A 12877-nucleotide genomic window follows, 5' to 3' on the forward strand; every position below is an offset into this window, starting at 1 on the left:
TATTACCACTGCAGTACTAGATAGGGGTGGGCATAAACACCGAAAATCGAAAAATCGGACCGAACCGAATTAATTCGGTTTTTCGGTTTCGGTTTTTTGGTTTTTCGGTTCGGTTTTAAATAACAATTTCGGTGTTCGGTTCCGGTTCACCGGTTTTTCGGTTAAACCGAATTTTTTTTTTTTTTTTTTTTTTTTTGAAAATTTACTACATGAATACAATTTTTTTTTGGGAAAAAAACATAAGTAGACAATAATATTATAATATTTACATACTCTTAGCAACTAAATGTTATTAAACATTACATGACAAGTTAAATGTTTTATAGTAAATCAAATTGCTATATATAACGAAACCCTTCGGACGTGAATAACTCCAATACCTATTTGTTGTTCATAGTATAACCGTTTTTATACAATTTCATACTTCCTCCTTATTCCGCAAGATTTTTTCCGGCGTTTTTTTCTTACCTTTTCTACTTCCTCCTTATTCTCAACTTCTTTCATTGTTCCATAAAAATAAAATCTCGGTTTTCATTTAACACTATAGGATATTGAATACAAGTATACTAATAATTTGAGTGTTGATTTTTATTATATATAGTATAATAAAAATGTTATACATAGAATAATATTCATATAATTTGTTTTACCTATTATAATAAATTAGATATAACTCACATAATTTGATTATACACTATATAAAATTTTATATACCTCGTATGATTTTATTATACGTTGTATAATACATTATATTTTGTATATAGAAGATATTATCTTGTATGTGTAGATAATCACTATGGTTGAATTCTAAAGTCATCAAACCTTCAAACATTTAGTCTAGCGTAAACCTCCGTAACTCGAAGCAATCAAGAAGGAAAAATGGAAATAAATGGAGAGATGTGTAATTGCTAAAAAAAAACCGAATTAAAAAATCGAAACCGAACCGAACCGAACTTCAAAAAACCGAACCGAACCGAACTAATTCGGTGCGGTGTTCGGTGTCCACTTTCAAAAAACCGAAACCGAAAAACCGAACCGAACTTTGAAAAAACCGAACCGAAAAACCGAACGCCCACCCCTAGTACTAGAGTCATGCTTTTATACTCTTGTTTTGTATAACTTCCGATTTCGTGTATTTCTTAGTAAAAAAAAAAAAAAGGTTATCATTTATCTTGAATGTCTATTTTTACGATATTCTTTAATTTCCCTCAATTGGATTGAATTAAAATTGTTGAACTACAGAACTCATCAATTGATTTAATTATTGGAGAAGTGTCAACGCGATATAAGATGCGACATTGATTATGCTATTGGTAATTTAGAATTAGCCCAAAACAATAAATCCCTCTTACAATGAGTACACCACAGACCTACTTGGTACCCTTTTAATAAAACTTTTTACCTTATAATTTAAAAAAAAAAAAAAACAAGAAGATTCCATAATTGTTTGTGCTCTATTGAATTCTAGTTTGGAGAAAATCAATTAATATTTGTTTATCTCAAACCTGACAACAAAAAAGCTCTTGTTTGAAAGTGATTATTCAACGAATAATAAAAGGAGAATACAGAAGAATTAGATAAACCTGGAATTAATCAAACAACACCTTCTCATTTAACTCTCAATATAACTCGTAAGAAACAAAAATGAAGTGAACTACTAACATGCATTTATAAAACCCAACAAGAAAGGATTCAAAATTGGAAAATTAACACGTCCACCAAATTCAATTAATTCTTGAGAAACAAATTACAGAAGGGAGCAATACTCACCAGAATCCACCCATTTGGCCATGAGATTTTTTTACTTTTTTCCATATTCTTTTTTCACTTTATTTGAAAATCAGTATTTGGCTATGAAAATTTCAAATACAACTTCAGAATTTGAAAAACACCTAAAACTCTGTTTTCACTTATTCCACTTTCAGTACATTCAAACAAACAAATATTCCTTGCAAAAACTATAACCAGACACAACTCCATCTTCAACTCCAACTTCAAAATTCCAAATAAAATGAAAAATATTTAATTTTCATGGTCAAACGCCTACTAAGAGATTCTAATGTATTTCATAAAATTCATATAGTAATGAAACTGAAACAGAAGGATGTACTTTCTGAATTATAGATTAATCAAACATGATTAAAAAGAAAGCAAATTTCGGCTGAAAATTACCCCACCCCAGCCTTTATTCTTTGGAAATCAAACTGAAAATTAAGTTTTTTTTCATACTTTGACTGAAAATTAGTTACGTTTCAAAACACCGGAATATAAATATTTTATATAGAACTTAATATCTTTTTTAGCGTACAATAATGTCGGCTCATTACATCAGGTATACCTATATGTTTGGATCGTCGTTTTAGGGTTTGTAAAGTGCTCCGAAGTAAGTTTGGAAACTTGTTTTCTTTAAGTTTTTTTTGGTACTTTGACCGAAGATTAGTCACGTTTCAAAACGTCGGAATATAAATATTTTATATAGAACTTAATATTTTTTTTAGCGTACAATAATGTCGTCTCATTACATCAAGTATACATATATGTTTGGATCGTCGTTTTAGGGGTTGTAAAAAAGTCTTTCTAAGTAAGTTTGAAAACTTGTTATCTTTCGGTTTAATTGTCATATTTTATAGGGTTTTAATTAATCTAGGACGTCGCATGAGTTATTAATAATCGACAATAAATATTAAAATAACTAATTATCATTAAAAAAAATAATACCAAAAAAAATAATACCCAAAAATATATATAATATTAACATAAAATGTACATTTTATTTACAAATACACAATCTCCTAACGCCTAAGGCCAACCCCACCACCCTCACTATCATCAGGATCCTACTCTCCTCCTCTTAATGACAGGATGATCAATGCCATGATCATCCTTTCTTCCCTTCTTCAGGCCCTTGGTGAAAATATGCTTCCTGTGGGAGACGGTGGCGGTCTCCACCTGAGTAGCCTCAATAGATTCCCCAGGAGATGACTCAATCGGAGGAGACTGGACCACAGGAGCAGAAGAATGAACCTGAAATAACATATAAACAACTTAATGTTTCATAAACTAAACATGAAATAACATATAAACAATTATTTAATAAATTATTTCTTTGTAAAAAAACAAACCTGTGTGTCGACGGCCTCCTGAGATGGCTGGGTCGAGGGCTCCTTAGGCCGGCTCCTCAATCGTTTCCCGAGCGCTACCCGGAGGCTGTAGGCCGGAGGTGGAGACGGGTCAATGGACGAAGGAGACGGGTCCACGGGCGCGAAGAATGAACCTATAATACATGTAAATAATTTAGTTTAGATTAATAAAATAATTAATTAATACATTATTTTATTGTAAAAAAATAAACCTGTGTGTCGACGGGCTCCTGAGATGGCATGTGAGAGGGCTCCTAAGCAGCCCGCGGAGCAGGAGATGCAGATGGTGCCGTAGGCCCGGCTGTAGAACGAAAAAAGTAGTCATCGAAAATAATATCCAAGTCCTCATCTCCGCCTCCCATATATAGATCACCAACTGGCACCTGCGAAAATGATGCGCAAGGATCATAATGTGGGAACATCTCTGGCGTATATGCAGGTCTCTGTGAAGTCGACGCCCTGGAAGGAGAAGGGGTATCTGTAGCCGACGGAGCCTGATGGGCTATATCGTCAGGCTCATCTACTAGACCTCTGCCAGCCCGACCACCTCCGCCCTCCGCCAGCCAGATCACCTCCGCCCTCCGCCAGCCCGACCACCTCTGCCAGCCCGACCACCTCTATCAGCTCTACCACCCTCAGGAACACCCTCTGGTACATCCTCATCGACACGATGCCACTCTTGTGCCTGTGTTATACCAGTGTCAATAAGATGAACTATCCGTGCCGCATATGCCGCTATCCCGGGGTCGGTGGACTTCGTAAGGGGAATGCTCTCATGGCGTATCATCAGAGTCATCTGTAGCTGCATATATTTGTAAATTTTAAGAATTGAATAAATTCATAAATTAATACATAATAAGACGACGATTGAATAAACTTACCAGCGCCTCGTACGCTCCTGAGAGTGATGCATATCCTCGGCCATCAGGACGCGGCGTCGAGGGGTTGGCAATCAAGGAGCGAGTGATATGCATGTACCAAGTCATGTACTCATGGACCGGAGTGTCATGTCCGACAGCCGCTAGTGTCGTCATCCTCGCGTTCCATGCATTGACTTCCTGGTGCATATGCGCCCGTTATGCCGCATTGTCGATCGAACGCTCGTCCCTGGTGTAGTGTAGTGCTCCCAATGTGTAGCCACGGGTATGTTCTGCACATGCCCAAACTGCCGTAATACGCGGTCGGGTGCGTGATGCTCAACGATGTCCATATGGATCAATGGACACCGTGTACCATCCCACATGTGCTCACCGCCTACAAAACGCCGCCGGTACCGACCTAAAATATGATCATACGGTGTCCATATGAAAGCCTATAAGAGGATTTCAACTAGTTAACAATAAAAGACTAACAAAAATAACAAACTAATGTTAAATAAAAAAACTTACCTCGGGCGCCGTTATGCGGTCTAACTGATCCCTAAACGGGAGAATGACATGGTGCGTCTCCACACCTCTGGTACGGCCTCGAGACCATCTCTGCGCGTATGGCATATCCTCAGCAACATAGTCATCGGGAGGGTGAGCAGCTATGGGCAGAAAAGGTCTCAACCTAGTCAACACCCATATCTGTCATAGTCATCAAAAAAATTATTTATCAGTCGTCGTTTCGAAAAAATATATTTAGTGTTTTATCTACACACATTTAAATATATTACCTGAAGAAGAGGGCTAAATGCAGCGACCTCAACTCTCTCGCCCATAGAGGCTCGATCAAATCCTCTGTACATGTAAGCCAGGACAGCGGCGCCCCAACTATAACATCCCAGCTGCTCTAGGTCCTCAATAAAGAGCAGATACCTAATGCTTATATCCGCACCCGACGTGTTCGGGAACATGATGCCCCCGAATATGATGAGAAGATATAAACGAGCACGTCGGTCAACATCAGCCTGTAGCATCGCGTCGCCAATCGGATGCTGCAGATCTACGAGGCGCAAGTGAGCATGGAGGGAGGACCGCAACAACTGACTCCGTCCACACATATCCCCCTGCAGAGGCTCGAAACCAGTGAGCCTAGCCATCTCCTGGCGATACGGCAACATCTCCAGAGGCTCCACTCTATACAATGCCTGTCCATCAATCTGTAGACCATAAATCACCTCGACATCCTGCAGGGTGATGGTAGCCTCGCCAATGCCGAGATGAAATATATGGGTCTCCGGTCGCCAGCGCTTAATTATGGCCGTCACTAGAGCCCTATCGTGCACAAGCCGACCAACCTCGATGCACCGGTAGATACCGCCCCGACGTAGTATATCTATGACACGAGGATGTGGGGGAATAGCCTCTAGAATATCCCATGCTGACTCCCCCAAACAGATACGGACCACTCTACTAGAGGATACCGGTGCATCCCATACATACTGGGACCTATGCTCATGCTGTAGATAAAGCATCTCTCTGTTGTCGAAGGGTCCCGGCTCCATGGTGGTGTCCTATCTATTTTAGGCATTTTAAATTAATCATTAATAAATGAAGTAAGGATTAAAGTGGTATATTTTTTACGCATTTTAAATTAATCATTATTTTTTTAATTAATCTCTAATACGTAGTATTAGTTATGTAATCTTTTACCGAGAAATTATACAAAGGATTGAATCCTAAACTAAGGATTTTCAATTTCTAATTAGCAAATAAATAAATTAACAATTAAAGATATAAAGATTAATAATTAACAAATCAAAAAATTAACAATTAACTAGCAAACAATTAGCATATAATTAATAAATAAACAATTAACTAACTAATCAAATAATAAAAAATTAATTAGCATATAATTATTAAATAAAGCGAGAAACTAACTAGTCAAATAATTAACAAATTATTAACAAATAAACAATTGGCTTAACAAAAACTAAAAAAATAATTAGCTAGTCTAACAATTGAAATAACTAATCTAACAATTACCAAATACTAAATAAGCAACTAATAAACAATTAACAAATTAACAACAACTAAACAAAAAAAAAAAAATGAAAAAACGAGTGAAAAAAGAAGCCCTTTTCGCCTTTACAAAAAAGTGCGTAATTTTTTTTTTTGTCGATATTCACACAATAGTAATGCTTAGGTTAATAAATTAACAATTAACAACAAATGAAGAAAAAAATTAAAAACAAATAAAAAAAAATGAAAAACGGGCTGAAAACAGCCCTTTTACGCACAAAAAAAGTGCGTAAAAGAATTTTTTCGTCCACATAGTAATGCTTAGGTTAATAATGTAATAGAAAAATCGTTGTGAAATACTTAGATTGAAGCTTTGATTTTGAGTTTTTGAATTGAATTATACACTACTTTATTGCGAAGAAACTTATTCCTAAACTTCAATATACCACTTTTGGGTTGGAAATCAACAAGAAAACGATGTTTTTGATCGCGTGGGACCTCAGAAAGGGACCTTTAATGGCTGATTTTCGTTTTATTTTTCGAATTCGGGGGGACCAGTGGGGAAGACAACCGGCCCGATATATTTGACTCTTTTACGCACATATTCTGTGTGTAAAAGGACTTTAGTGTAAAACTACACTTTGGTCCTTTTACGCACATAATCTGTGCGTGAAGCCTATTTACGTTATTTTTTTTTAATGGGTTATTTTGCTTCCAAAAATTTATTTTGGGGTTATAAAAGTCTTGGGCTCTAATTTCTCCGTTTCATACTAAATATTATATTTGAGATATAAAAATTATAGAATTAATGTTTAGTAACGGATAACATTATCACGTAATGAAAGCTTATTCTAGAAATTCAATGGTCAGATACAAATTGACCAAAAGCCAACTTTAGAAATTGACTACTACTAAATATTACATTTGAGATATAAAAATTATAGAATTAATGTTTCGTAACTGATAACATTATCACGTAATGAAAGCTTATTCTAGAAATTCAATGGTCAAATACAAATTGACCAAAATGCATCTAGAAATTGGGGCAAATATTGACAGCTGTGGAGTTCTAAATATCTTAGTATGATCTTTATCTGCATAATTTGATTGAAGGTGAAATGTTGTGAGTTGGATAACACAAAGACTAAAAGTGGAATATAGCAATAACTCAGAGACTAAAAGTGCTATTAATAATCCCATAATTTTAGCTACAGATTAATTTATCCATAAATAAATATATTTAAAAACTTCTCTATCTTCCTACTTTCTTTTTATTTTTTATTTTTTTTATCTACACCCTTCTCCATTTTCGTACTTCCTCACAATGTATCTTCCAATTTTTCTTTCAGTAAATCTTTTGATTTCATTTTGATCATTAGACATTTTCTCTTTAAAATTAACTTCATTAGGGATGACGACACTTCGATATTTTTTAATAACTAAGTTCCTTTTAATTATGCTAATTCATTATCTTTATAACAACATTGATGATGCTCAATTGTGTTATTATAATAATTTGCTAGAATAATTCATATTCACGAAAAGAAATTTTCTCCGCGGTCATGATTTTTGGTATAGCCAAGTTTTTTTTTTAATTTTATTTTTTTACAATAAATATTGTTTTGGCACGAAGAGGATAAAAGAAATGAAATTGTGGAAGTTAAGAAATCTGGGAAAAGGAGGAATAATCGGAATGTTTTTAATGTGACAAGGACTTAATCTATTGTCCAAATCATTTGTGTTCTAAATTTTCATTTTGTTTCTCAATGCTTTGTTAATTGATCCTTGCAGCTTATTCTCAAAGACAACTTGTCAATATCATATTTAGGAATGCCCCAATAATCTCACCAAACAAATCCACTTTGATTAAAAAGTTGAGAATTACATAGATATATTTTTTTTGTTGATTAATTAATATAAGTATGTAATATTAGAGCTCGAGACAAAAGTTCTCTAATTAGAGCTCTAGACAAAAGTTGAGATATAGTCCCAAACAATTTTGTTGATAAGGAGGACGAAGGGGAAAATTTGAAACATGCAAGTTGTTCCAGTTGCATTTAAAAGGAGTTCATGAATGTTCATGACACATTCGATGTATCTAAGACTTCATGTTCAAAGACGAATCTACTAAAGTGGATATATAGTATAAACTACTCGCGTGAATTAATGTAGCTCTATTTGGTTTTAAAAAAAAAAAAAAAATTAATGTAGCTCTAGACCTTTCTCTATGTTCAAACACGAATTTGTTGTTATTATATATTATTTACTGTATATAATTATCAACAAGTTATGGGTTCTTCCAGTAGCAAAATTAGAAATTTCGACCTATAATTTTTCAATAAAAAGCGTTCCACTGATCACCCTTCAATATATGTGGCTCCATCTCTAAGTTCATTTATCATGAAAAACCTACTAAATAAATACAAGTAGTTTGTTCCTTCCCGATACATATCTTATTTTGAAAAAATAAACAAAAAAGTCAGAGTGAAAAATAACTCGTGTTTATAATGATTTAAGGGATAAGGCACTGTTACCCCCCTGTACTATACCCAAAATTGCTACGACACACCTTACCTTTCCTAGGGTCCTATTACCCCCCTAAACTTATTTAAAACGGAATAATTACCCCCTAAACGCTGATTCCCACTCTCATATGGGAGAGTGACATACACTCTCCTTGCCACATGTGTATTTATTTATTTTCTTCTTTTTTTTTTTAATTTTTTCAGCTTACGTGTTAATTTTTTTTAAAATAAAAATAAAAAATTAAATTTTCATTAAAAAAAAATGAGTTTTAAAACCCGTTTTTTTTTAATTTGAAAATTTGATTTTTTTTAAACCCATCTAAAAAAAATAAAAAATAAAAAATAAAAACATGGATTAAAAAATTGAATTTTCTTTTAAAAAAATGATTTTTAAAACCCTTTTAAAAAAAAAAAATTGAAAATTTGTTTTTTTTTTAAACCCGTTTTTGAAAAAGAAAAAAAAAACTGAAAAATGATTTATTTTTTTTAAATATGGAAAAATGGATTTGTTAAAAATATGGAAAACTTGATTATTTTTTTAAAATGTCTTTAAAAATCTTGATTTTCATGATTTCATTTTCTTAGTACACTTTTATTTTTCAAATAAAATCCGGAAAAGTGTTTTTCTTGCCAAAATGTGAAAAAAATTGAATTTTTATAAAATTTTGAAAAAATTAATTATTTTCTTAACATGTGGAAAACCCGTTTTTTAAAACTAAATGTGGAAGACTAGATTTATTTTCAAATTTTAAGAAAATGCAGATTTTTAAGAAAAAAAAATTAAGTTTTCCCCTTTTTTATGTTTCTCACTCTCTCAAAGAGAGTGAAACACACTCTCCTTGCCACATCAGCGTTTAGGGGGGTAATTATTCCATTTTAAATAAGTTTAGGGGGGTAATAGGACTCAAGAAAAGGTAAGGTGTGTCGTAGCAATTTTGGGTATAGTACAGGGGGTAACAGTGCCTTATCCCATGATTTAATAAGAAATTCATTATTATCACTAACGAAATAAACATAAAAACCAAATTTTATCCGTTTATGTTAACAAGTCAAAATGATGAATTCTACTAGAATTGGATTATAATAAGCTTGAACAACTTGGAACCTTACTCTCTTGGATCCTTTGCTAAATACCTACAAATTTGTCAAGCGTAATAGCTATATTCTTTGGGAGTTCGAACTTTTATACCATCTGATCATTTTTCATCTATTGTATAAATAACAAATAATCTATTTTATCTTTAAAATTACAAATCTCATATTTTAAAATAAATTATACGGAGTATATAAATATCTATTTTTAGGTGATTAAATAATGTAAAATCTCATTTAACTCAAATGAGTTTGAAAGTATGGTAAAGAAATGTTTCTCAACTAAATCATTATAATTGCATGCACGTTTGAGTGGCATGAGTGCAAAGCTTAAAATCACACGATTTCTAGGCTTCAATTTGTTGTGAACCTATTTTAGTATGTTTCAAACTGATTCTTTCCAGTTCCGTAATAAGTGTTCTTTTGGTCCTTTTAGTCTGGTCCAAAATTGTATCCCTTCACTCCCATTTTACGTGAACGTGTTTGACTTGACATGAAATTTAATAAATAAAGGAAGGCTTTTGAAATTGGTAGTCTAAAACAAATCATATGAATTTGTGTGACTAGAAATCATTTCTTCAAGGGTAAAAAGGTAAATCTAAAGTTGATTTGTTACTGAATATAAGAAGGTGTCATTCTTTTTTGGGATTGATTAAAAAGGAAAGAGTATCATGTAATTTGAGATGGAAACAATATCCTTTACATAGCCAATTGTCCTTTCGAACTTACCCTATTTAGATAAGTGATGTTTTATGTCATCAAGAAACTATATTAAATAGGTATCATTCATTTAAATGTAAATTAATTGAAATATTTTTTTATTGAGGAGTTAGTATTTTCTCAAGGAATATATCAAATGCCAAAAGAACACTTATTATCGACCGGAGAGGGTAACTAGCATGCTAGTAGTAAGTAATATATTTTCTAATTTTGAGGTTAAATGTTTTAATTTTGACTATGACCTAAAATATAAAATTTAAGTTACTTAAAAATAGAGTTTACATATTTAAAAATCAAGTACTATAAATCGCAATAACTGACAATTCAAAATAATTACTCTCGATGTCCCAATTTATGTGATATATTTTTTCAATCTGTACTAAAAAGAATGATACATTTCTATCTTTAAAAGACCATAAGTTTTAAAAGTGATTTATTCCTTTCATAAATTTCATGTCTAATCAAATTATATCACATAAATTTGAATAAATTGGCCGGAGGAGTAAAAGACACACGCAAAATTTCAATTAAAAAAAAGAAGTTAATTTAAAAACTCTTTGTGGTCGTTTGGTTCAAGGTATAAGGTGGGTTATCCCAGCGCTAATTTTTATACCACGTTTGGTATAAGGTATAAAATAATCCCGGAATAAATTTATACCTTGTACCAAATGTGGATAAAAATTAGCTATTTAATAATATCACCTTATACCTTTTTCTTAACCCACTTATACTTTGGGATTATTTTATATCATCTTTTAGATGGTATAAAATAATCCCACTATATGGGATAAATTAGCCCCGGAATTATAATCCCGGGACTATTTCGGCTAGCAACCGACCCCTTTATATAACGGCGCGAGAGTCTAGACGGAAACTAAATCCATCACTTACCCCTCACCGCCTCAAAAGCCAAGAGATCTTTTACATTCTCTGCATTTTTTTCTTTTCTTTTTTGTCATCAATGGATTTTTTATCCTTCATCTTCGTCCTAAGTACTCTTTTATTATCTTCATCACAAATCCATGCAAGAGAGAGCAACTTCTTCACCACCACCATCAACAACAATGGTGATATTGAACCAAAATTCATGCCTGAAAATGAAAATGAGTATGGTGTTCATGGTCATCATGAATCTGGTCCTGTGGCTTATGTTACTGTCCCTCAAGAAACCAACTTCATGAATAGTGAATTCACTATTCATGACGACAACGGCAACAATTACAGATCCAGGACGGTCGGCTCAAGGGTAAGGCTACTAAAGTTGAAAAGTAAAAGTCTTTTTTGATTTTTACTCATTATACATATAATATTATGGTGTTCAAAAAAAAATAAATTAAATATACACTGTAATTTTTTACAGAGGGTGTTTAAAAATTAATATATGCACATAAATACAGAAAATTTACCCTATATATATACTGTAATTTTTTGACGAGGGTGTTCGGGTGAACACCCTAGGCACCAAGTAGATCCTCCCCTGCGTGTAATATACATATAATGAACTTATACTGGAGTTTGAATCAATTTGGTTGTGTTTTGGGTTGGATTGGTTTCTGGGTGGAAAGTCACTGTTGATTTTGAATCAATTTGGTTGTGTTTTCGGTTGGATTGGTTTCTGGGTGGAGTCAGGGTTGATTCAGTAGCTTCTTAAATTGAGGTTAGTTTTCTGAGCTTCGGATTGATGACCTTTGTCTTGTTCTTGGGTCGCGGTGCAGCTGCATTCGAAATGTGTAATTACAATTGAAATCGGGCAATTGTGGCCGATTTGGGTTTCGTTATGCTCCCTCCATTCCATAATAAGTATCATCTTAGCAAAAAATACGCATATTAAGAAATCAATAATGCAATATGAAGTTTACCAAATTATTCCTATATAATAAAAACAATTTACTTTAACCTCCACAAGAAGTAAATCTTTTTGATATTGAGAATCCAACAATACCAAGCTACTATGTGGCTTTTTCAATCATCATTTAGATGTTATTTTATTGCCTAAAGGTAGAATTGAAAAAACTAGCTAATTTATGTCTTAATTTCCTAAGATGACATTTATTATGGGACAAAAAAATATAAGAATTTTTTTTTTGGTTAAGATGACACTTATTATAAAGTAGAGGGAGTATTTGTTAAGTTGATTAAGTAAAAGGAGCTGCGTGTCAAAGCGGGATAAGTAGATGTGTCTATCAGGTTATTCGGCCTTTTATGAAATAAGCTTAAAAGTCGTATATTATGATTTTGAATGTAGGCTACCGACTTCATTGAGCCATCCGATGGCGGCGATTACCACTACAACAATAAAGATGAGCTGCGCAACTCGAGTGAACGAAGATTAATGGAGAAAGGCTATGCTACCACCAACTCAACTGACAATAGTGGCAAGGCTGAAAGGGTGCAGCAGCAGGGCACGAATGACACAGAGAGTTCTCAGTTAGATGATATGGGACATGAAACTTTTCGCACCTATCGCGGGAATGTAGTAGATAACCCAGCTGAAGAGCCCTCCTCCATGCCTTGA

At 33.4% G+C, this 12877-nt stretch overlaps 2 protein-coding genes across 2 annotated transcripts; one reads left to right on the plus strand and one right to left on the minus strand.

The window, feature by feature from the left end:
- Positions 1-4469: 4469 nt before the first annotated feature.
- LOC132044529 (protein MAIN-LIKE 2-like) lies at positions 4470-5568 on the minus strand. The gene is made up of 3 exons (XM_059435032.1): positions 4798-5568; positions 4529-4708; positions 4470-4487 (listed from the first exon to the last, which is right to left on the minus strand). Exons 1-3 carry the CDS (start codon positions 5566-5568, stop codon positions 4470-4472), a joined length of 969 nt encoding a protein of 322 aa, XP_059291015.1.
- A 5755-nt stretch (positions 5569-11323) lies between these two features.
- LOC132044530 (protein E6-like) lies at positions 11324-12877 on the plus strand. Its single transcript, XM_059435033.1, has 2 exons — positions 11324-11608; positions 12608-12877. The coding sequence occupies exons 1-2, from the start codon at positions 11324-11326 to the stop codon at positions 12875-12877; spliced, it is 555 nt and encodes a 184-aa protein (XP_059291016.1).

The sequence above is a fragment of the Lycium ferocissimum genome, unplaced genomic scaffold (assembly GCF_029784015.1).
Source record: "Lycium ferocissimum isolate CSIRO_LF1 unplaced genomic scaffold, AGI_CSIRO_Lferr_CH_V1 ctg473, whole genome shotgun sequence".
NCBI lineage: Eukaryota > Viridiplantae > Streptophyta > Magnoliopsida > Solanales > Solanaceae > Lycium > Lycium ferocissimum.